Below are 25,972 nucleotides of genomic sequence, written 5' to 3' on the forward strand. Positions count from 1 at the left end.
CCTCCATTCTCTCCCTCCACCCCATCCCTCCATTCTCTCCCTCTCCATGTGTCTCTCTCCATTGGTTATTGAAGGGTCATGCGGCCCTGCTAAGCGCTTGGAAATCAAATTTCCATGTCTCTCCAAGCGCGGTGCTTTGGAGAGTGTACGTGCACAAGCGCCTCCGTGCTTATTGGGAATCACTGAAGTGATTGTGCCAAGCGTGCGATCAGCGGCAGTGTGGCCGCAGCCTTATAGTGATCCTGTGAGTATAAACTGCAGCATTAATATGGGTACCCAATGTACATGTAGGATGTGTTTGGATTTCATGCTGCCTGCACCCATGATAATATACAGTGTAGTAGAGGGGAGGAGAATACTATATGCCACATTATATTGTGAAAATTATTTTCTGGACGTTGCCTAGTCCCATAGAGAAAGTGATCTTGTTATTTCAATCCTTCCTAATTTCTTGCTGCTCCAACAGAGTGCTCCAGTGAGAAGGTGCAGCATGAAGATAAAGGGTTTGCTTCAGCTAAACCAGTGGTTTCCAACTTCAAGAACCCCTAACCATCCAAGTTTTATATCCTCAGATGGACACAGCTGCCTCACTTGATTGAACCACCTGTGCGCAAGCAGAGATATTCCTAAACCCTGTTGGGGGGCCCCCATGTGCACTGGATTTTGGAACCACAGCTCTAGAGCAATTCCACATTTCAATCTGATTTGTGAATCAACGTATAAGCGTGTGCAAATAACGGCTTAGCATGAATGTGCTGGATTATTTGTGATGGAGTCTGCACAGTATGTAAAAGGATGCTTAAAAGCATTATAATGATGGTACAACGAGGCAGAGAATATTGGGCATTCCTATCTCCTTTATTAAGCACATTGTACAATATATGTATACTCAATAATACCTTGTTAAACTAACTTACAATTAGATTTAAAACAGCAGCTAAAATCAATTTTAAAAAAGTTATTGTTTAGTGATGAGGAAAAAAAAGTCAGAACCCAGGCAGGAATTGGCATCCTCCCACTAACGCCTATATAATCAAACATCCCAGCTGATCTACCACTAAAGTGTTGTATGCAAGTAATAGAGTAGGAATACACAAAAAAAGCATGTTTACTCTGATTTATATAGTACTAGCTGATATACCCGGCGTTGCCCGGGATGTATATCCGTAATAGGTAGTATTTATAAATAGGGAAAGAATAGGTTGAGTATTTGGTGGAAAGGTTGTATAAAAATGTTGAAAAGAAACATGGAAGAAAATGTAATCCGATGTTGTTGTTGTTTAAAAATGGTTTATTGTAAACACACCACAGTACAATTTGAGGTGTGTGTCCCGCTAGGGTGTGAGCGGGTGAGAGTCGGCGGGCGGGTGTTCAGTACGGGTGGCGGGTGGGTAGTGAGTGGTGGGTGTGAGTCCCGCTAGGGTGTGAGGCGGCGAGTGGCTGGTGAGTGCGGTGTGGCGGTCCCGCTACCGTGGGAAGGGGTGTGAGGCGGCGAGTGGCTGGTGAGTGCCGTGTGGCGGTCCCGCTACGGTGGGAAGGGGTGTGAGGCGGTGTGTGGCTGCTGAGTGTGTGTTGCGGGTGTCTGGTGAGTGCGGGCGGCAGCTGGTCCGTCATGTCGCTGCGTAGAGGAGTGAGTGCTGCGGGTGGCGGTGGGTGGGTGGTGAGTGGTTGCGGCGGCTGGTCAGTGATATAGGTGCGGGAGGCGGTGGGTGTGCAGGGGTGTGAGGCGGCGGGTGTGTGAAAGGCGGCGGTGGGAGTTCGGGCGGCGGGTGTGTGAAAGGCAGAGGCGGGAGGGTGGCGGGACTGCGGGTGGGTGTAAGGCAGAGGGCGTGCGGCAGCCAGGGTTGGGAGGGCAGGCGGCGGGTGGGTGTCTGTCACTGTGTGTGTGCAACACAGAGCCCCCTCGCGCGTCACTGATAGTTGGGGACTCCTGGCTTAGAGCGCACCGGCCAATGAGAGCCGTGGGGGGGCGGGGCGAGACACCGGCCAATGAGAGCTGTAGGAGGGTGGTACACGGGGGGGCGAGACACACCGGCCAATGAGAGCCGTGGGTGGGCCGACGGACCAATCTGGTTGGCCAGAGGCTGAGTGACAGACCGACAGACCGACAGACCAATCAGATTGCCCATAAGCACAGCCAACATACAATGTTTTCAAAAATATATAGCTATGATTAATGATTAATGCCAATCTTCTAACAAAGTCTATATTAAAAAAAAAGTATAAAAGCTACAAAATAGCACACAGCAATTATCAAACTCTCTTTTTTTTTTTGCTTTTTCAAAGCACTGCTTGAGTGGGCCTCTGACTCGGTGATGAAACCAGTCAGTATATTTTTTTATAGTACAATTCCACTGTCAACCACCACACAAATCCACTGAGATCTGATTCTTTTGTTTCCTCTGGTTTTGCAACCATCATTTCTATCGGGTTTTATGAGCTGGAAAAAGGTTTCCACCTGACTAGGCCACTTGGGTTTCTGCCTGTGATATGAGATTTGCTAGCCTGGACTTCTTGAAACGGATTTGAACTTTTAATTGATGAGGGGTCAGTAGAAGACACAAAATGCTATAGAAAGCCTGTGGTTACATCTTTGGAGATGTCATATTTTGGTGTTCATGTAATCACTGATTCTGGTGCTTTGGTTTTTGGGAGACGTGGATTGATGTATCGCTGGATCTAATATAAAAAATAAAAAAAACATGTATGTTCTAGTAACAAACCGTGTCAGACAGTCATCCTCTGTATTAAATGGGAAGCCTGCGCCAATGTCAAACCAAACTTAAACACAGTTGGTGAGTTAGTCAGGTGGCCACCTCAATTAGGAGAGAGTTTGGAAGCAACACGATCATGTTTAAATGTAGCGCTCTCTGCTGCGTTGCTGCATCATGTGAGATAGGAGGAGTTAGAGGCGCGTCAGCCAAGTCTTCGGAAGCCTCACTATTTGTCTGCAGAGAAACAGCAACATTGTATTAGTATGCAGTGCTACGAACGGACCGATCATTCAAATCCAGCATTGATATGTTAACGATCCACCTCAGTTATTGTTGTAATGACCAGTTAACACTTGGTTACTGCAGAGGGAAGAGAATACATTGCTCGAGACCTGTACTACAGCCTGGAGCATTCCCCTGGCACCAAGGCAGGAGTGGCCAACGCCAGTCCTCAAGGGCCACCAACACTTCAGGTTTTAAGGATATCCCTGTTTCAATCAGTGGCTCAGTCAATGACTGGAACCACCTGTGCTGAAGCAGGGATATCCTTAAAAACCTGACCTGGTGGTGGCCCTTCAAGGCAGGCCACTCCAGCTGCACTGGTGTTTTCATTGAATGAGGACTTCAAAGCTGCAACTGGCTCAGCCTGGCCCTTGGATTCGGCCATCTGCGTGTATCTGTTTTTCACTGCACATACTGTAAGTTACTAAATATGTTTAGAGAGAAGGAGTGGCTCAGTGAGTAAAGGCTCTGACTGGCACTGAGGAACCTGGTTCAATTCCCGGTGTCGGCTCCTTGTGACCTTGGGCAAGTCACTTTATCTCCCTGTGCCTCAGGCAGCAAAAACATAGAGTGTAAGCTCTACGAGGCAGGGACTGTGTCTGCAAAATGTCTCTGTAAAGCGCTGCATAAAACTAGCAGCGCTATACAAGAACAAACATTATTATTATTGTTATGTGAAGTCAGGATCTTTACCAGTAACCTGAACAGCTGTGATCATTGTAAGTACTTTGCATATAGGCGAATGGTAAATTTTACTGTTGGGGATATTTACTATAAGCTGGGTTCTAAGCCAGGGAAGCCCTTCAGAGAAGGTAGGCAGTACAGAAGCCCCCCAGTTCCGTGCACTCGCTCGTCAATCCTGGTGAGGTGAGATTGAGTGGTGGAACACCAACATCTTGAGAAATGAGTGATGAAGATGCAATAAATATTACCCTAGAATCTAGGGCCTAGATAGACAATCTATGGTCAGAGCCCTGAGCGCAAATAGCAATGGAAAGATGAGTATATGTTAAAATACACTATTTTATTCGGTCTAGTAGACATGTAGCAAAATAAAAGGACACAATGTACATATGCCGCAGATCGAATGCATTGCAGCCTGGTGGAGAGAATGGACTATTGCTAGATAGTTGCAATAATTTTCACCAAATGGCAAGCTGCTACAAGGGAACTATAGTAGCTGCCTGCAACACAATAGCTTCAGGTGATGGTGATCTGAGGGGTGGGTTTGTGTCTGTGGCGGCCTGCAGAGAGAGATATATACACCCTGAGATGGTTGGTCTGAGCGGTAAATAGCTAGATCTGCCTGCAGCAGGGTTACTTCAGGGGATAGTAGCCTGAGGGGTTAACTCTCGTTACCTGGCTGTCTGCCATTTACTGCCCGTATACCAGAGCAAAGGGAGAAAAGTGGGTCAAAGAACTATATACCCAAACAACTGATTGGCGGATTTTAGTTTAAGTCCATACCAAGTGTAACAGCTCATCTCGCACTATGGAGCTGATGAGGGCCATGAGAGTGCAGGGTCTCAGGGGGGGCTAGGAGCCTAACAACTGACCACCTGCACTTCCACCTCGTGTGACCACTCCTGGAGAAATCACATGATGCAACTGGTGCCCGGGCGCTGGAAGTGGGTGAACCCCACCTCCTTTTCGACCACAAGTAAGCAAGCGCCCATGACGTATCTGGTACCTCATTACGGTACTCTAAAGGTTAAATTTCACATTTTCGCAAAAGGTCACGGCACTGACCTGGTGGACAATTTCACTAATATTGCCACTTTTTCCGCCTTGTTAAGGGAGCTTGGCAAAAAAAAAAAAAAACATGTTTTCAAAGTTTGCTCAACTTTGTAATGTATTGCAAAAGAAAAAAAGGGGCACATTTTGCCTGGTCCACAAACCAGCAAAAAAAAAATCTTTAAAAGAAATTAACAGAATTACAGAGGCAGGCGTCAAAAATAAGCGCTTCGGGTTTTAGTTAGTAAGTAGTTCCCTGGGCGCCCTGCCTTTATATTTAAAATAGCTAAAACTAGAAATGCACAAGATACGTGAAGTGGGATGGGCTGGTGGATTAATGCAGGGGTGCTCTAACTTTTTTGTCTGTGCCCCCCTGTCTGCTCTCTTGGCTCTCTCCCCCCCTCCCATACCCTTTCTCCTGCATCATTTGACGTAGCGTGCCATTTGACAAATGATGCTGCGTTGTCATGGCGACGTGTCGCCAGAAGCCGCCAGAGACTGGGTGTTAGGCCGAGTCCATAGAAGGACAAGCCGTGCTGAGGCGTGCGGACGCTCAGCCCCGAGCCCCTGCATCCTCAATGAGGATGCCTTGAGAGGGGGCTCGCGCGAGCGTCCGCAGGCGTGCTCAGGCTTTGGAGTTTTCAGCCGAGCGCCAAGCTGTTTTTCAGCGCGCTGTCAGCTGAAAACCTCCAATGAGAGCGGGGCTGCGTCAACGTCACGGCGCCGTGACGTCGGTGCCGTGATGTCGACGTCAGTGCGTCGCGGGCGATTGGCCCAGCGACGTTACTGCGCCGCCTCCCTCAGTCTCCCCCCACCTCCGATCGCGGACGCTGGCTCGCCTGTATGTGCATGGAATCGCACAGCTTCTGCAGGCGAGCGTCAGCGCGGTGCAGCACGGCTCCCCCCCTCTATGGCCCGGGCCTAACAGAGGCCTCGCACGCTCCCATGGCATTTCATTTAAATGTGGGGAAGAGTGCGGGGCCCCTCTAAGCGCCGCGCCCCCCCCTGGATTAATGGATTCGAATGGTGGTGGTGCAGCAGCTGCTGAATGAGTAACATCATAAACGGATACAAATAAAGGCAGCGAATAGTATATGCAGAGAACCTACCAGCTTCATATTCAGCAGGGGCAGCGGATCCCCACGGTCCCATAAGGAATTCATCTCGCTCCGTGATTCCTGTAAAAGGCAAATCATTACAATCTAGTACATCTCCTGCACAATATCAATCGGAATCTCCGCATACCTCCCAATTAACTCCCGCGCAGCAGTGTGATTCATCTCCAGCATTTTTGTCAGCTGTTACTCTATTATTGGACTGGGTCATTATGCCTCCTGTCTTCATTTTAAGAAACCGCATAACACACAAGAAAAACAGCAGCGCTATATGCAGGTGAGCTCCTCATACTGGATTTTTAATTGGGTTTAAAAAAAAATTAACTATCTGGGTTGGCCGCCTTCCTATATATGTATATCTTTATTTACATCAGCGGTGCACAAACCCCTGCTCCTGTTCCCCCCTTACCTGCTGCCTCCTTGGTCGCGCCCCCCTTGCCGCTAATAATGCATCAAATGACGCTGTGGACAAGAAGCCGGTAAGTACATTTACAGAGGCCTCGTGCTCTTAGCGCGGGGCCTCTGTAACCGCCGCGCGCCCCGCGCCCCCAATAAAGTCTCCCAGTTTGCGCACCGCTGATTTATATAGCGCGCACCGCTGAACTTGGCTCTTTACAAGAGAGACAATACAGTACGGGAATTATAGCACAATTATAGCACAATAAGTGCAACAAATAAGATCAGACAATAGGAAAGGAAATCCCTGTTTATGGCGGATGATTTATTTACACTGGAGTTTTTTTTTTTATTATTATTATTATTATATATATAATTTAAAAACAAAGCTGTCCTCTTATTCAGTCCGGTGGCTATCACACATAACCGCATGTAAAGGCTTCAATCAATGAGATTTACACATCTCTGAACTCACTCACTGCTATTCAGTCCTTCTCCACTGATTTGGAGACCATTCCACTGATTGTTAGCACCAAAAGTCTTAAACACTACAATGGAGTCCCGCCAATACGCGTCACTGTCTCCATTATAGTGGTACCCGAGCAGCTAGAGAACGTCCTTCTCAAAAAGATCACAGCACAGCATCCATATATGGAAAGTTATCAGACTACATCATGCACATAGAGTAATTACTATGATACCTTTATTTGGGAATATAGATTTTAAAGCCGGTTTAAATATGTCTAATTTATCTCAGGATAACTAAAGGGGTTGTTTGGATTAAAGACTTACTTACTGTATGTAAGGTTGAAATGTTTTAGTCTCGGTGTGGGGAATTGGGGCTGCCTGGAAGTGTGCTCGCGATACCTATAAAGTGAGCGGGTTCTCCGCCTCATGTGCTACTTTCCACTATGAACTTTTCTGACCGAATGGGCTTGTGCTACACATCAACAAGGCATTACATGGTACATTTATTGAGACTAATGCTCCTAAAATATAGAAGTATGTTTCACAGTGGGAAAAGCATATTGGTACGTAGTGTTCCTATTGGCTGAGGACTGGGATGATATATTTTAGGCAGCCTCCAAAAGCTCAATATGTACTGGGGTGAAGGAAAACTCCTGTTACTTTTCACATGGTACTTGGCCCCTGTGAGACTCTTGGTCATCTGTGTGGGATCCTCTTTTTTTTTGTTAGTAAGTAGTTCCCTGGGCGCCCTGCCTTTATATGTAAAATAGCTAAAACTAGAAATACACAAGATACGTGAAGTGGGATGGGCTGGTGGATTAATGCAGGGGTGCTCTTAACTTTTTTGTCTGCGCCCCCCTGTCAGCTCTCTTGGCTCTCTCCCCCCCCCCCCATACCCTTTCTCCTGCGTCATCTGACGTAGCGTGCCATTTGACAAATGATGCAGCGTTGTCATGGCGACGTGTCGCCAGAAGCCGCCAGAGACGGGGCGTTACAGAGGCCTCGCGTGCTCCCACGGCATTTCATTTAAATGTGGTGAAGAGTGCGGGGCCCCTCTAAGCGCCGCGCCCCCCTGGATTAATGGATTTGAATTGTGGTGGTGCAGCAGCTGCTGAATGAGTAACATCATAAACGGATACAAATAAAGGCAGCGAACAGTATATGCAGAGAACCTACCAGCTTCATATTCATCAGGGGCAGCGGATCCCCACGGTCCCATAAGGAATTCATCTCGCTCCGTCATTCCTGTAAAAGGCAAATCATTACAATCTAGTACATCTCCTGCACAATATCAATCGGAATCTCCGCATACCTCCCAATTAACTCCCGCGCAGCAGTGTGATTCATCTCCAGCATTTTTGTCAGCTGTTACTCTATTATTGGACTGGGTCATTATGCCTCCTGTCTTCTTTTTAAGAAACCGCATAACACACAAGAAAAACCGCAGCGCTATATGCAGGTGAGCTCCTCATACTGGATTTTTAATTGGGTTTAAGAAAAAATGAACTATCTGGGTTGGCCGCCTTCCTATATATGTATATCTTTATTTATATCAGCGGTGCACAAACCCCTGCTCCTGTTCCCCCCTTACCTGCTGCCTCCTTGGTCGCGCCCCCCTTGCCTCTAATAATGCGTCAAATGACGCTGCGGGCGTCATTTGATGCCGCGTTGCCATGGAGACGCATGGACAAGAAGCCAGTAAGTACGTTTACAGAGGCCTCGCGCTCATAACGCGGGGCCTCTGTAACCGCCGCGCGGCCCGCGCCCCCAATAAAGTCTCCCAGTTTGCGCACCGCTGATTTATATAGCGCCCACCGCTGTACTTGCCGCTTTACAAGAGAGACAATACAGTACGGGAATTATAGCACAATAAGTGCAACAAATAAGATCAGACAATAGGAAAGGAAATCCCTGTTTATGGCGGATGATTTATTTACACTGGAGTTTTTTTTAATTTTATTATTATTATAGGAATTTAAAAACAAAGCTGTCCTTTTATTCAGTCCGGTGGCTATCACACATAACCGCATGTAAAGGCTTCAATCAAGGAGATTTACACATCTCTGAACTCACTCACTGCTATTCAGTCTTCTCCACTGATTTGGAGACCGTTCCACTGATTGTTAGCACCAAAAGTCTTAAGCACTACAATGGAGTCTCGCCAATACGCGTCACTGTCTCCATTACAGTGGTACCCGAGCGGCTAGAGAACGCCCTGCTCAAAAAGATCACCAATTGTTGCACAGCATCCATATATGGGAAGTTATCAGACTACATCATGCACATAGTAATTACTCTATGATACCATTATTTAGGAATATCGATTTTAAAGCCGGTTTAAATATGTTTGATTTATCTCAGGACAACTAAAGGGGTTGTTTTGATTAAAGACTTACTGTATCTAAGGTTGAAATATTTTAGTCTCGGTGTGGGGAATTGGGGCTGCCTGGAAGTGAGCTCGAGATACCTATAAGTGAGCAGGTTCTCCGCCTCACGTGCCACTTTCCACTCTGAACTTTTCTGACCGAATGGGCTTGTGCTACACATCAAAAAGGCATTACATGGTACATTTATTGCGACTAATGCTCCTGAAATATAGAAGTATGTTTCACAGTGGGAAAAGCATATTGGTACGTAGTGTTCCTATTGGCAGAGGACTGGGGTGATATATTTTAGGCAGCCTCCAAAAGCTCAATATGTACTGGGGTGACGGAAAACTCTTTACTTGGCTCCTGTGAAACTCTTGGTCATCTGTGTGGGATCCTCTGCCCTTTGCACCAGGGGATGTAGACAGGGTGGGTCCTTCTACCATATGTGGTCTACCTGCCATAAATAACCCCGTTGTGGAAGGCCACTCACTTTGTGATTGAGATCATGCTATATTTGACTTTAGACCCATGGTCTGCACCCTTTATTAAACCAAATGAATAACCCACATTTATAAAGCAACTAGGTGTACAATAGCAGCTGCGGGGAATAGACCCCACCGACTCTTCAGTCAAGGATAAGGGATATGGTATATAATGAGCATGGAAAACGTACCAACTTGTTAACTGATACAATGTATACATTTTCCAATGTTTGCCAGCCATGGTCGAATTATTTTACTAACGCGAACGCTTGACAAACATCGTCTAAATATTTCTTTTTATGCTAGATGTATACGTCTGACTCTTTGAGATCTATAATGCTATTGCGGAACTACAAATGTACCGATGTCTCGGCACCACTCTCCATCCTTTAACCCCTCCCTTTATTTCTGTACCCCACTTCATTATTTAGCAAAATTCAATAAACTTTAAGTGGGGGGAAAAAATGCCTTTTTGGGGGGAGTTCAGAAACCCCAACTCTCTCACTTGGAACCTTGCAGGTTGACATCGCTGGATTTGAGAGGGGGAGATCTCCTGATTTTCTATTGGCTTTTTGATTGACTGCTACTTTGTAGGGGACGACATAGGAAAATGATATACATTTTTCAGTTACGTTTATAGGGGAGGAGTGTGCCAGTGAGGATGGCCACTGTCCAAAATCTGTTTGTAGGGGAAGGTCTCCACCTCCATGATGGTCAGGGCAACAGAGTATCATGAATGTAGCAGTGGTCTCCTCCACGCAGATGTACAGAGGAAGGAGAAAGATACAGAAACAAAGTTTTTGACTGTGGTGTGGTGACAGCAAGTAATCACCTGCCACCAATGTCATCTCCATTCAGATGCTACCTTATAGCCAATGTCATCAATAATCATGAGTATGTGTCCCTACTCCACTTGTATGAAAGCTGCCAACCCTGTTTGCAAGAAGGCAACCCTACGCTAGATCTGTGACATGGTGAGCTCAATCATGGTGCGATGTCTGTTCAGTGCATAAATACTTTTTTGTATTCTTGTTTTATATATGTTCTGCGCTCCTCCCCTTCCATTGCAGCTTTACATCCCGTCGGTCACAATGACAACATCGCAAATACCAGCAGACAGGCTGGTTGTGCTCCTTTACATTTCAATCGATAGCTCTTACCGCGGCAATCCAACTTGGCCCGAGCCCTGGTTTCAGGTATTTCGGTTCCGTTCCTGTAGACACACCAGCAATATCCCGTGCTTCTCCAGCACTGCATGGCTTCGAATTCACCATTTCCATCACACTGAGGCACAAAGGTACCCGGCAAGATTCGGCTGCTGGCTTTTTTAACCTGGCATGGGGTCATCACTGGGGCACCTTAATGATAAGACAGTAAACATGCTGATACTATAGATATCTTTACTTTTGTACATAAAAATACAGTACAGCTATTCCCTGTCCCAAGATGCTGGTGCTGACACTGAGAGCACTATGTATGAGGGTAGAATCATGGGTCAAAACCATTGCACCATATGAATAAAAAAAATCATATGGATTTCAATTGAATTGTATTCATTGATATATGGTGCAGTGTGTTTGTTTTTGCCCCAGAATTGCACAGCTTGTGTCTTGACAGATCGACCCCTTTGTCTTCAACCAAAGTCCAAATTTCGGAGTTGCGTGACATAACAACAAGGCTAAAATCAAAAGTCCGGAGCGTAGCAACAAATAAAATGACATGCTTGTTTTTTTTGTAACACGCATGAAGTGAACACTGGTGACATGTTATACGGAGTATGTGGTGATGTTTCACATTGTTACATGTCCTGCTGCATAAGGGCATTAAGCACTGTTCTATTTCCCCAGGAATGCTCTGAGCACGGTCTTGCTGTTTTCTAAGTGAGGTACAATACTGAATGACTCTCCTGTCCCAACTTGTATCCCGCAGACTGATGGAAGCCGAGCTCCCCATAACTTGTACCTGTGACACGATCACTGCTTGGGGGCGGAGTGGTCTCCAGTTCCTTGGAATTCTGCACTAAATTCAACAGGAACCACTGTTGCATCCAAGAGTCAAAACCCTGTGAGAGTGGAGGAAAGGGGAAGATATAAGGAGCATGTGCTGCAGTGTGGCAAGAAGTTAATCAGCCCGGATGTATATAACTGTATATACGGGTGTATTAATGTAGTTTTACATGTGTACAGTTTGAGTACATTATTGCACATATGTAGCCAGACTAACATTTTTCTTTTTCAGGCACTCTGCTGCAGCATTACCATTGAATCCTATGGAAACCCTTGAGCCATGCCCCTTTTATTTCGAGGTATCTATGGGAACAGTAAGTCTGGCTATATCTGTAGGTACAAACGGTCACGCGTATATGTTATATCGTATAATGTATGTGTCTAAGTAGACACCTGTACTTGCAAAAATACATGTAGGTGTATAATAACACCATATGACTGTGTATGTTAATAAATAAGTATAGGCATATAACACTACATCCATGTAAACTCCCACACGCAGGACCCTCATTACCCTTTTGTATCTGTGCCCGTCTGTCCTCACTTGTATGTAAGTGTTTAAGATAGATAGATAGATAGATAGATAGATAGATAGATAGATAGATAGATAGATAGAAATATATCTATATCTATCTCAGGCAGTCAGATTTGTTCTTTTCTATATCTTTGGGCTGACTGGTGTTTCCTGTCCGTCTGCAAGCCCCTGGACTAATGATAACTTTTAACTTTTACTTTTAACTTTTATTCGTGTGTGTGTGTGTGTGTGTGTGTGTGTGTGTGTGTGTGTGTGTGTGTGTGTGTGTGTGTGTATGTGTGTGTATATACATACACACACACACAAGTTTACTGGCTTTGCATCTCATCCCAGCCTCTGTCTAAAAGCTGTGTTAAAACAGTATGCATTGGCTTGAGGATTTGCTTGTGTGATACGAGCTTGAGACAAAAGGTGGCACTGTGTGCTCATTTGCATGTCATTTACCAGAATCCCTTGCTGCAGTGGAAACGCTGTGTGCTGGGCGATAATGGGGAAAGACAGGGTTGCAGACCTGTCTAAGACATGCAAATGAACATACAGTAATATTTACAGTTGCTATATGCTTTACTGTGGTGGGTTTTTGTCACTTTTTTTACCCACCATAACCTTAATAATTGTGGTATATATAGAGATATATATATATATCTATATATATATATATCGATATCTAGATATAGATATCTAGATATCGATATCTAGATATCGATATCTAGATATCGATACATAGATATAGATACATAGATATAATATACATAGATATATATACACATATATATATACACATATATATATATATACACATATATATATATACACATATATATATACACATACAGGCATACCCCACATTAACGTACGCAATGGGACCGGAGCATGTATGTAAAGCGAAAATGTATTTAAAGTGAAGCACTACCTTTTTCCCACTTATCGGTGCATGTACTGTACTGCAATCCTCCTATACGTACATAACTGATGTAAATAACGTGTTTGTAATAGGCTCTATAGTCTCCCCTTCGGTACAGGTAGGGAGCCGGTATTGCTGTTCAGGATGTGCTGACTGGCGCATGCGTGAGCTGCCGTTTGCCTATTGAGCGAGATGTACTTACTCGCGAGTGTACTTAAAGTGAGTGTACTTAAACCGGGGTATGCCTGTATATATATATATATATATATATATACACATATATATATACACATATATATATACACATATATATATATATATATATATATATATATTGAAAGAAAAAAGAGAAAGAATTCCACCAAAAGCACTCTAGCAATAGTAAATGATAATAGGATTTATTCAATGAAAAACACATGGATTATAAAATATTAAAACAGTCCCCTTGGAACCCCAAAAAACATAAATTCTGGTTGATACACAAAATCGCAATACATACTGCAATGAATGATAGTATGCAGGTGAATATCACCAGAAGTAAGTAAATGACCTGCTCATGAAACCCAAGACCGGCGGTCAAAATGGAAGGGTTAATGAAATGAGGACACTAAATCTATCTATATAGATAGTACCACTAAAAATCCAGCAGCAAATTGGTAATGTGTGAGATAAACACAATACATAAACCATGCTGTATAAATGCAATAGTCACCACCAGATGATAAGTAGAAATGTCCTGTAGCAAAAATGAGGTGATAGCAAAGTTGTAAGAGTGAGTGTCCACTGGAGATACTGAGCCAGGTTGGGGGGTTCCAGGGGAGTGCAGACACAGCCCCTGGAACTATATATATATATATATATATAGGCAATACGATACCGTGTGGTGACTAATATCAGAGGCAGCACTCCCAATGGTTGTCAAAAGAATATATTGTATTAACAAGACATCATTCCAACGTTTCGGTCCGCGTGCGGTATAGGGAACAGAATGCAGTGTAGTGTAGGTCTTGCACTTATTATGGTTTACCTTGACGATTTGGTGTGCAAGCTTATGATGCTTTGGCCCAAATATCTAACTAAAAAAACATATTTTATTAGTATTATCATTATTATTATTATTAGTACTGAAGCATTATTTCTTGTAATTATTACCATGTATGTTTTGTCATTTGGATGTAGCACTGGGCACCCCCTGTCGTTTGACACACACACATATATATATCTGTACCCCCATTGTACCGCGCTGCAGAATATGTTGGCGCTTTACAAATGAACGATAATAATTCACTGACCATCCACTCCCGGTCGCTCAAGCTTTTCTTCAGCTGTTTCAGGTTCTCCAAGATGCTGCCGTTGAATGATGGGTATGTTCTCAGAGGGTCTCCCTGCTGCAGACAGGAAATAATTTCAAGTGACCGTCAGATGTCAGACAAGGTCAAAGGAATTAATGCATGAAATAGCCGAGGAGCCGCATGAGCGCAGGGAACGTCCCACCCCCACCGCAGCGTTCATGACCTAGAGCAGGACAGGTTTACAATATACCTTGTGTGGTGGAAAGCTTTCTAATTTTTGTTCTTTTATTAACCCCTTCCTGCCAGACGGGTCTGCTGCTCATTGCAAAGCTCTCTGGCAGTGAGAGGGTTAGAGAAAAGTGTAGGAGAAAAGGAAGGCTTAAGGGTTATTCACATGGATGGCAAATGATTGCTTTAAAGAATACTGTAGCCGAGTTCATTCTGTATGGCAATGGGCTAAACCAGAAAAGGGAGGATTTAGTACAGAAAACAATCTGTTTAGTTAAAAGTTGCATGGACAAATAATGTGTATTTTAAAGATGCATATATTTTTGTTCAAATCGCAACTACTCTTATTTATTTATTTAAAATACATTTTTTTCATCCTAAATCACGTTATTTGTAAAAATGTCCAGTTTTCTATTTTGGATTAAAACATAATAGCTGGAACCTTAAAAAAAAGTTCCCCATAACTTCCCCCCCACCCCCCCCCCCCAAAAAAAACCCTGATTTGTGATACTTTCCTCGGTTCATTATTAGCTCCAAAGCAGGAGCGAAACTAGTCACCGGTAACCCAAGTGCAAGTAGAAAAGAGGTCCCCCCTGAGTCGTACCGGTGGAGCGGGTCCAAACGCAGCGGCAACAGGGGGAGCCCAACCAGACCGTGATTAAAGAGGTTCGGGCCGACTTCCGGGTGGGGCTTAAATGTGTTGGGACCACCTGAGTGGGCTTCCCGCCACCGGGTAAGGCCACCGCACCACAAGTAGGGGTTATGGAGAGAGAGGGGCCTTTAGAAATGCCGGAACACTGTTCCGACGTGTGGAGGGTGGTGGGCCCTGGTTGCAGCCGAACTGTCTGCACATGTGGTAATTCCGCGACTGCTCCAAAGTAGCAGTGTATATTACATGATATTATTATGCAGCTTGTGAGGGTGGCGATCTTGTTCCATTGCATCAGAGCCAGGCTAAGCCAGTTTGGGAGGAAAAATACAAGGATTCACTAAATCCCAATCTCTGGCGAGAACGATCTTCCAAGTTAATGGCAAGTCAACTCTATATCTATTGCTGCTGCTGTGGAGCTGGCTGGAGGCCATCGCAGAGCAGATAAGTAGAGCACATAGACACCGCATCTCACCAGTAATACGTATCTCATGGAATCCTCCAACTTATTGCTGGTCTCTGCTATTTTCCGCAGGTCCTAAAGACATAGGAAATAAAGTGTTGGTGGGGAAAGGGTAGGTATCAGAGATTGGGTGTTACTGAAAGGTATAAATCAATAATTAATTATACTTTCTGACACCTGTCTCTAGGACACATATGATTAATATTGTGTGTGTGTGTGGTTTTATTTTAAACAAATGTATTTATATTGGCTGGTGTAATCCTGCCCGGGAGAGCTTACACTCTAAAAGGAGCACCAGCCTCTTCCATTGCTTTATGCAGAATACACTGCTAAGCACATCTAGCAAATAAAACGGAGTCATCATGTGAGGCTCAGCCAAACTCACATTCATGCTTGGGCCCGAAGAGCCATCTGTGTCCTTAACGGCCAGGGGGATGTTGAAACTGGCCATCTTCAGCTTCTTGATTTGGGGTTGAGAAGGAGCTGCAGGTAACACAGAGAAAGAAGGACTTCCAGTAACAAGGAAAGATGCACAAAACCTCAACACATCTTTGTCTGCCTTCTATGGATTGTCCCAGCCTCCTAAACATACTGGTCAAAACACTGCAGGTCTCAATGATACTGTGCGACAATAGTCAAAGTGTAATATAATAGCATTAGCTGCCTGGAGTTACAATATGTAGTTGTTAAGATTATTATTATTATTATTATTATTATTATTATTATTAAAGAATAACTAACCTATTTGGGAGGGAAAAAACTAACATCTTAATGTATGTTTTTATTTCATAAATATACCATAAAATGCTTTGAGGAGGTGTTTGAAAAACTTGTTAAAAGATATTGGCCCATATTTCCCAATATATATTATGTACTGGAAATAGTGTTGATTTTTCATCTTTTAGTGTAACTGGAATGGGGGAAAAACAATATAATCATGATTGCAAACTACAGTGTTGCATTGCTGACTCCTTGTGGCTACTGAGGGCATTGCAGGTTGTGGCTTTCTTATTTGTTGTGTTATTCTTAGGCCTGGGACATAGTGCCCAAAACAGTGCGGAGGCGCGCTGAGGCTCAGGGAAAGTGGTGCTTTCCCTGGCCTTACACAGCGCGCCGTCCGTGGGCGTGTTGGGGGCGGGTCTGGGGGCGGGCCAGTGACGTCACAGCCGCTCACGTGACCGGCCCTGCGCTCCGGCGAGCGCCAAATTTCAAAACTCCGTCAGACACACGCATCCCCAAGCGTGCGGACGCGTGCGCGAGCCCCTGCTAAAGCCGCTCTCATTGCGGCTGCAGGGGCTCGGTGCCGAGCAGCAGCACGCCTCAGCACGGGCCAGCACATAAGCGCTGACCATGCTCGAGGCCTTAGAGGTGGGCGAAATTTGGGGTGGATTCTCAGATTAGCCGGTTCCTTTAGTCCGCGGATCAGTCTCAAAAAGGCCGATCCGCCTTCTCCGTTTTTTTTTTCTTTCTATCACTTACAATCCACATGGCGGATTAATAATCCATGGTGGGATTGTTTATTTATTTTAAAAAATGTATTACCAGGAAGCAGTGGCAAATTTCCTATTAGGCCTGATAGGCCCCAGCCTAAGGCTGTGTCCATAGACACTGCAGCCATGCGGAGGCTGAGGGAAAGCAGGTGCTTTCCCTGTCATTAGTGCGCGCGCCGTCTGGGGGCGGGCCAGTGACGTCATGGAGCTGGGCGAACCACTCACGTGACAGGACCACCGCTCCCCTCAGCACCAAAACTTAAATTGATCTGTCTCTTCCGCACGCCTGCGAAGCGTGCGGAAGCGCCTCCTAAAGCCGCCCTCATAAAGGGTGCCGGGGGTAAGTCCGCTGCCTCAGCGCCATCTGCCTGACCATGTCCAAAGCCTTAGGCGGCAGAATTTGGGGGGCGGCATGCTGGCTTGCCGCCCGCGCATGCACGATCGGCCAGCGCATGACGTCACGTTGCCATGGGAACAGGAGGGCGGCATCGGCTAAGGGCGCCAATTTTTTTAATCCACTACTGCCAGGAAGTAATACATTGGAAGTTGCGTCTTGTTTTCAAGTATGACCTGGGCATAGAGTTATGGTGGCAATACATGGTTGCATTAAATGAACAGAGGTTATACATTCAATTCAGGCATTTCATGGACAGCTAGAGATAAGATTATGGGCGTATTGTTATTAATCCGCACTCAGATTAAATCCGAGGGGGAGTGGGGGGGAAGAGAATGCAGAGTTTTATCAATCTGAGTGCGGATTTGGAATTCAATATGGAATCTGAGTGCGGATTCTTAAAAATACACCCATATTCTATCCAATGTGCACATCTGAGTCGCGCCAAAGGTGGACAGTCAAAGGGCAGCTAAAGGGTGTGAGCCGTTTGCTGATGTTAAAGCTTCTCTATTTCAATCTGAAACTCACCAGCCCTTGTATCTCCTGTACCCAATTTTCCAACTCTATATCTGACCATGAAATGTCTGTGAATTGACTGTATAACCTCCGTTAATTTAATGTAACCACAGATTTTGAAGGGAAAGCCTTGGAATGGATTTTGACAGTTCCGCCGCTCTATAGTCATTCTGAGGGGAAAAGAGATGTGGAGGTAAAGAAGCCATAGAGGAGGACTGCGGAAGGTTACGAGTGCTGGGCAGACTGGTAGATTGGTACTGACGTGATCCAGGCAGCTTCTTGATCATGTCCTGCAGCTTCAGTTGTTTGGCATTGTAGTCCAGCTCTGTGATCTTGACCTGCTGCTGGGTTAGGAAGTAGACCATCACAGCCTGTCCCGCGATGAGCAGAGCCACGAAGATGGACAGAGCAGGCACCACCTTTCCTTTATTGCATGTCATACCACTGCAGAGAGAGAAGGAAAAGAGGAGTTTAACGCTTGAATCACTGTAGCAATCAATGCTGCATGTCCATAAAAAACATATTCGTGTTGCATATTCCTTTGTACGTACTGGACCCCTGTTGTAATTAGGGTTTCCAGGTGGCTTCTCCAAAAAACTGGACACAATGGTGACAGGTGCGACGTACTCGAGACACACACCTCCCTCTCACCTCTCTGCGCCATGCTGTTTCCTCCTTTCCTTGACCCCACTCCCAGGCTCCTGACATCCTCCTGAATGACTGGTTGCTGCTGGGCAATGCAGCATGCAATCAGGATGGAGGAAGCTGCCCAGCCCCCTAGGAAACGCCCTGCTCTCTCCCCGATCAAGGAAATCCCCCTATGCCGGCCAGGTCGCTATGTTCAGAGAGGTAATACCGGACACCTACATGTCCAGTATTACCTCTAATTTTTTTTATTGGATACAGTGTCCAAATACTGAGCACCTGGCAACCCTAGCTGTAATTGTTGTCGCATATAGTGTTACATGGGTGAATGCTTTCAATTCATAACTCCAATCTCTCTTGGAGGACGTCAACCACCAACCACCAAGGACCAAGGTCAGAGCTATTTCGGGGTTCTGGACAAAAATAAAAAGGCATTTTAATGGAAAAGTGCGGACTTCTATCCACAGGATTGCTGATGCTACAGAACATTGACACAGAAAAGGAGTAAGTGGCTGATGGGACTACTGCTTTTTCTATTGTCCTTTTTAATATAAGCCCAAGATCACTATCTTTATCTAAAACTAAGCTAGTTACTATTTAAAAAAAATTAAGCATTAAAAAAAGTGTATCCCCCAAACTACTTCTGTTTCAGCCCCCTTGGAACGCACTAGGTTGTTGACAGCAGTGCTATTCACTTCACCCTAGTAATCAGAAGGTAGACCTGGATGCCATCTTGTTCTATCCCAGGTTGCCAACAACTTCATGGGCCTATAAAAGAAAAGGCTAGCTTTTTTTGCGAAAAATATATAATTTAATAATAAAAAAAATGATTGCGTATTTAACTCTTTCACTGCCAGTTGGGCCTGCAATACATTGCAGTGTTGGTCAACGCTCGCAGATTTCCTTTGAGCATTAGTGAATTTGAGTCGGTCTCACTGGGTTTTAGCATAAATGGCCCCATAGATTCCAATAAATTCTCACTGATAAAAATCAGTACTTTTTCATTTAAATGCCACTTTTATTTTGCTCCAGAATCCTCAAATCTCACTGGTTTTATTCCATGGCGGTTCACATCTCTGGGGTTATAGTTTCCCCTGAAATACATTAATATGCTTTGTGATTTCTGTGTTTAATGTGCACAGTCATTTTTCTGATAAGCACTTTAAATCTTAATTGCATACTATATAGTCCTTAACTCCCACTAATTACAGCTCGATAACTAAATCTAAGCAGACCTTCAGAAGCAAGCACTACCTAGCAACTGATGATGTCAGTCATGCCAGCCTATCAGGAGCGGGATTCATTTCATGTTCCATGGAATTGGCCTTGGAAGTGTTTTGCTGGGAGATGCTTAACAAACCACAAGCTCAGTGGAATTCCCCTAAATACGCACACACACGAAAACACAGAATCACAATCGCACACACACAATCACACAATTACGAACATACGTACACGCACACGAACACACAGAATCACAATCGCAAACAAACACAATCACGAACCAGCACAAACAGTATACAAACACATATATACATGCACACACACATGGACACACATACATAGAGGATACTTTTTAATACATTGTCTCGCTGTGAGACTTGGCCAAAAACTAACGCAAAAAATAGCACCAGTTTTATCAAAAGAAAAAATATTTTTTTCTCTCACATGATTCTGTTGTTGTTTTATGTGACCTTTTTTGTTTCCCCCCCCTCTTCTCAGCTTTTTTTAACTCCAACTTCTAAAACTCACATCCCTACCAGTAAAAGAAAAGTAAATGGGGTTTTGGTGAAGTTGAAGGTGAAGTTTGCTGGCTGAATAAGTGATGCAAAAACAGCACCTGCATTTTTAATGAGTCTATTGCTCAACTATTGCTGAGGGAGCAATACTGGTGCAAAAAGACAGCACCAGATTAAAATAAATCAATTTGCCTATTCGCATTAATAAATATGATGCTGCTTTGGGAGGGGTTGCTCCAGTCCCGTCCTGCCCCAAACTACCCCCCCCCCCACCCTCATGAATGCAGAGGGATGAAGCCGTGAAATGTAACATCAGCAGTATACACACACAATATTTTCAATGAAAGAAAAATACATCGTTTCAGACCATACAAGTAACCACAATGTGAGTAATTCTGTAACGTAGTAATAATGCTACATTTCATGGTAGGGCATCTTCATTATCTATTTTGATATCACATGTGACAGTTAGAAATAAGCTCCTTGCATCTAGGATAACACCAAATTCTCCCAATCCTTGGGGGGAGGGGGGAGGAGCTTTACCTGAGATGAGAGAAACTTTCAGAAAACGACTAGTAACAACTCTTCCCTGTCCTTTGACTATCAGTATCCTTTCCGCTCACTAGTTCTAACCAGCAGTGCTGCAACATTGTCAGTCGTCTGCCTAGCAACTAGCGACGTCACAAAGTTTTAAATGGTTTGATTGGGGGGGAGGCATGGCTTTTTGGTTACCAATTCAAGGTGCTTTGTATCAGTCTCTTGGCTCACAATATTGGAGGGAAGGGGGGGGGGTCTTTTTTTGTTTTTTTTTAATCTGGAGCACTTTTTTTTCCCTGCACACTCCCTGTTTTGCAGCCATCAGACATCGTGAAATAACCCTTAGTTTTTAAATGATGTTCTCCCAAGCCTGCGGATTGGCGACTTTTATAATATCCCTTTTTGTGCCCTAGTTACTAACAGTAGATTGGGGAAGTGCTGTTGAAATCTGCGTAATCCTACTGATGATTGAATGCTAGTTTCGCTAGGAGAAAAGATTACTGTGTATACATCACATTATTTGATTGAGATAGACGAGGTTGGAAATTGTTTGCCAGACATACATGATCAAGTTCCATATGTCCTGCTAAGCTCACTCGGTACCTATAGTATTTGCAGTGTTTCATAAGTGACCAAACAGCAAATAACACTAGATTCCCTGAAACCCAGCCTTTCCGTGCTTATTATATCATGCTGTATAATAGACTACGTCTTTAATTCGTCCTTAGAATTAGTTTAAGCTGTGCAGGGTTTTATGCAGCATGGTGTAATAGGAAAATGTTTAATAATGATAAAATCCTGGGTTTTAGTGTATCTGCATGTGCAGTGATCTTGTGGTTTTATTTCTCAGACATGCCAACATTATATTACATATTTAACTTTAACTCATTTGTTACATATTATACATATGTATATATTTGGAGCATGTTAATTGTGCATCTGGAAACAAGAATGGGTTCAAGTGCTGTAAAAGGAGAGGTCTGAGAAACTCATGGTAATGCAAGTTCTGTAGTTCTGTAGTGTTTTACTGCCATTACAGCCACACCTATTTCTTCATCTGACCAGGTGACCAGAGTTAAGCTCCTCGCATTCACAATAGAGCTCAGAGCCATTCTCTCCCATATGTTACATCTACAAGGGTGGGAAATATTAAAACCAGGATGAGATTGTCTCTAGTGATCTGGATTGTGCAGCTCATCCAAGTCCATAAATACTAAAGAGGACTCAGGGATTAAAGTCACCCCCTTACCAAAGACCATCCAGGGCAGTAATCACCCATCACAATATATACGTTATCTTTTATTTCTATTTAAGGTGGTCTGAGCTCTTGCAAATGAAAGTTGTAAAAAGAGGAGTGTCTGATTCGGTTATCATTTTCTGGACCCAGATGGACAGACGCAGAAACATGACACTTTTATGCAGCGTTATGATGCAGGACAAACCATAGTCTGCCACCGTTAGGGTATGGAGAATGCTATATAACAGCAACCCAACTCCTGCAGTGCCTTATCGCCATCAACCCCACATACTTGAAAACGAGAGGTTGTCAATGTATTACTTCCTGGTAAAACATTGTATAAATAATAATCACAGACTGTCTAAATCCCATAAATAACTCTAGGAAAGAAAAGAAATGAACCTGATAACGAACCATGAGAGGTTCGAAAGCTTGTAACTTATCAACTACCACTTGGTCCAAAAAAAAGGTGTCATAGTACCTACTCCTCCTGTCTGCACGGGGAAGAAAGTGGTAGAAGAGAAAAGAAAGATGATATGATATCATTAAGCGTTAAAGATAGTAAAGGTTAATACCGCTGCTGTCTTTGTAGCACCAGGTCCTCTGGGACGTGTTCCACGACGAGGGTCTCTGTGTCTTCAGGCATTGCACTGATTTTCCTTTGCACACTGGTGGTGGCTGCTGCTCCCTTGATCTGCTGCTGCTCTACTGATCCAAAGTAACAAAAGCAACTGCCAAAAAGTAGCTTGAGGTCGCTATAAGGACCAATCAGCTCGCAGTGGGAAGTGAAAGTGATATATATATATAACACAGAACTGGAAATACCCCCCCTCAACCCACAGAAGCAGAACGGTCAGCTTGGCTTGGCTTGGATGAGGTAAAAATCTAATTTTCCTATTGGCTGCCGGCACTGCATCACTTGTTTCTATGCAGACGTATTACTGTAAGACTACGGTACAGCATGTAGTGCATGTTACTGATAAAGATGTAAGATATGCTGCCGTTATAATACAATGAAAGCACTCGGCCATGTAACTGCTGAGTTTCTGACATTTGTTTCATAATTGTGCTCTTTTGTTTAATTTTGATACCTATAGGGTTTCTCCTCCAGAAGTAAGTTAGAGCAGGGGTGGCCAACTCCCCAAAGTCGAAGATTGAGCCACCTGTGCTGAAGCAGGGATATCCAACCTGACCTGTTAGTGGTCCTTGAGGACTGGAGTTGGCCACTCCTGAGCTAGAGCATAGTTAACCAGCCACAAGAGGCAAACAGTCCTAGTTACCCTTAATGCATTGCAACAAATAAATCCTTGTGGCACCTGGTCAGCGTTATTCATTTTAAAAAGGAGCAGTCCTGTGTCTGTATTCACAATAGTTTGATTATGTTTAATAAGGCCGGAAAGCTCATTAGATCTCATTTTGAAAAAGTTTATTCGTGCTTTAAGAACGCAGGAAAAGCGACTTTTTTTATCACTCAAATTTTATTGAACATTTTGAAGGAGGGGATACAGAAAATAAAGGGGGAAGGAGATACTCCACCCACCGGCACATGTGAAACAGTGACAAATGAGTATATCTAAGGCTGAGTCCATGAGCGCTGACCCGTGCTGAGGCGCGCTGACGCTTGTCAGTGAGCCCCTGCAGCCGCAATGAGAGCGGCTTCAGCAGGGGCTCGCGCACGCGTGCGGAGGCATAGGTCTTAAAAAAATTTACATTTCGGCGCTCACGGGAGCGCAGGGCCGGTCACGTGAGCGGTTCGCCCAATGAGGGCGAACCAGCTCCGTGATGTCACTGGCCCGCCCCCCGACACGCCCCCGGACGGCGTGCTAACTAAGGCCAGGGAAAGCACCCGCTTTCCCTCAGCCTCAGCGCGCCTCCGCACGGCTGCAGTTACCATGGACTCAGCCTAATACATTTAAATATAAACAAAGATTTAGATCTCGCATTATAATTGAACCTCTACTGTAGAAGCATCAGAAACCCTCAATCTTACTTATGGATTCATGGATCCCAGGTTCTGTCCACCCTATATATCTTATGTATGGATTCATGGGTCCCAGGTTCTGTCCATCCTATAGATTTTACTTATGGATTCATGGATCCCAGGTTCTGTCCACGCTATAGATCTTATGTATGGATTCATTGGTCCCATGTTCTGTCCACCCTATAGATCTTATGTATGGATTCATGGGTCCCATGTTCTGTCCATCCTATAGATCTTATGTATGGATTCATGGGTCCCAGATTCTGTCCATTCTATAGATCTTACTTATGGATCCATGGATCCCAGGTCCCACCCACCTTGTTGATTACGGCTTTTTTTGATGGAGGAGATGGCTGTTTCCAAGCCTCAGCGATAGTGCATTTTGCTGCTGTTAAAATGTGAGAAATTACTTTGCGGGTTTAACTAAAATGATTGCTGCAGGATCCAAGGGGAGTTGGATCTCCAGGACGTCCTCAATTCATTTTCGAATAATTTTCCATTATCTTTCTATTTTCGGACAGAACGACCATATATGGGCAATGTCATCAAGTTGGGCAAAACCCCCTCCAACACCTATCCGAGGAACCTGGATATATTTTATTTATTTGTGAGGTCAAATACCACCTAGACATACGTTTATATATGTTTTCTTTTAGTTGTAAGGCATGTCGAGGTTTTAGATGCATGATCCCAAATATCGCTCCATTCTTCCTCCGATATCTCCACCTGAAAACCCTTCTCCCAACTCAACATATATTTGTGTGCCAGGGAAGCCCCAACTGGAACCAATTCCTGATACAAAAGTACAGCAAATAAATGGTGGTGGTTGTATGTTGGGGTGGTGGTGGTTGTGTGTTGGGGTGGAAGAAGTTGTTTGCCTGGGGGGGTGGGGGAATTATTGTGTGCTGGGGGTGGTAGTGGTTTGCTTGAGGGGAGGTTATTGTGTTCTTAGGTGGGTGGTAGTAGTTGTGTGACTGGGAGATGGGTGGGAGGGTAAGAGGTGTGGGAGGTGAGTTGTATGCTGCCTTGGAGGGATAAACTAGTGGTTCGGGCCCGATCTGTTTCTATTTCGAAATGTCAATAGATTAGCGCGAGTTGCGAGATAATATCTCCTTAAAAGCACAATGCACAATGCTGCGGCCAGGTTGTTAACCTACTAGAGCTCTACATGACCAGGGTCGCAGCTATCTGACAGAGCTTCCCAACACTCCCATTCTCTCACTTCGATCTACAGATGAAGGACTCCTAATAGTTCCCAGAATATCCTTAACTTCCTTTGGGGCCCGAGCTTTTAGCCGCGCTGCTCCCACTCTTTGGAACAGGCTGCCTCGTACAGTTTGAGAGGCCTCCTGTCTGGAAATCTTGAAATCAGGCTCAAGACCTACCTGTTACCCCAAGCATTTAATTCATGAACCACAACCTGTACGACATTTAATATCTACAGTACTGTCCCATCCTGTATTTGGGTGACCAGATTTTCAAATGAAAAAACCGGGACACATTAAAAAGTTTTTTTAGAATACACATTAAATCACAAACTGCGCCACCATCCCCTTTTTTGCTTTCTTCCCTCTCCCACATCCTCTCTCTTTCCTCTCCCTCTATCCTCTCCTCCCTCTCCCTTCATCCACTCTCCTCCCTCTCCCACATCCAGTCTCCTCCCTCCCCCCACCCAGTTTCCTCCCTCCCCCCATCCTGTTTCCTCCCTTCCCCCTACATCCTCTCCCTCCCTTCTCCCATCCTCAAGCCTCCCTCTCCCCCTACAACCTCTCTCCTCCCTTTCCCCATCCTCCCTC

At 44.6% G+C, this 25,972-nt stretch overlaps 1 protein-coding gene and 1 long non-coding RNA gene across 3 annotated transcripts; one reads left to right on the forward strand and one right to left on the reverse strand.

The window, feature by feature from the left end:
* Positions 1-837: 837 nt before the first annotated feature.
* On the reverse strand, positions 838-22,981 carry CD74 (CD74 molecule). 2 transcript variants are annotated; one of them, XM_075602086.1, is made up of 10 exons: positions 22,771-22,980; positions 18,300-18,481; positions 16,023-16,120; positions 15,650-15,712; positions 14,298-14,393; positions 11,523-11,622; positions 10,721-10,918; positions 7,886-7,954; positions 5,840-5,908; positions 838-2,948 (listed from the first exon to the last, which is right to left on the reverse strand). In XM_075602086.1, exons 1-10 carry the CDS (start codon positions 22,839-22,841, stop codon positions 2,941-2,943), a joined length of 954 nt encoding a protein of 317 aa, XP_075458201.1. In that variant the 5' UTR covers positions 22,842-22,980; the 3' UTR covers positions 838-2,940. The 2 variants fall into 2 exon arrangements, with proteins under 2 accessions (XP_075458201.1, XP_075458200.1); XM_075602085.1 differs by lacking the exon at positions 7,886-7,954 and having other exon boundaries at positions 22,771-22,981.
* Positions 5,841-10,856, forward strand: LOC142495938 (uncharacterized). The gene is made up of 2 exons (XR_012801864.1): positions 5,841-6,122; positions 10,631-10,856. It is a non-coding gene; the product is annotated as an uncharacterized LOC142495938 (long non-coding RNA).
* Positions 22,982-25,972: the final 2,991 nt, after the last annotated feature.

The sequence above is a fragment of the Ascaphus truei genome, chromosome 5, assembly GCF_040206685.1.
Source record: "Ascaphus truei isolate aAscTru1 chromosome 5, aAscTru1.hap1, whole genome shotgun sequence".
In the NCBI taxonomy this organism is placed as follows: domain Eukaryota; kingdom Metazoa; phylum Chordata; class Amphibia; order Anura; family Ascaphidae; genus Ascaphus; species Ascaphus truei.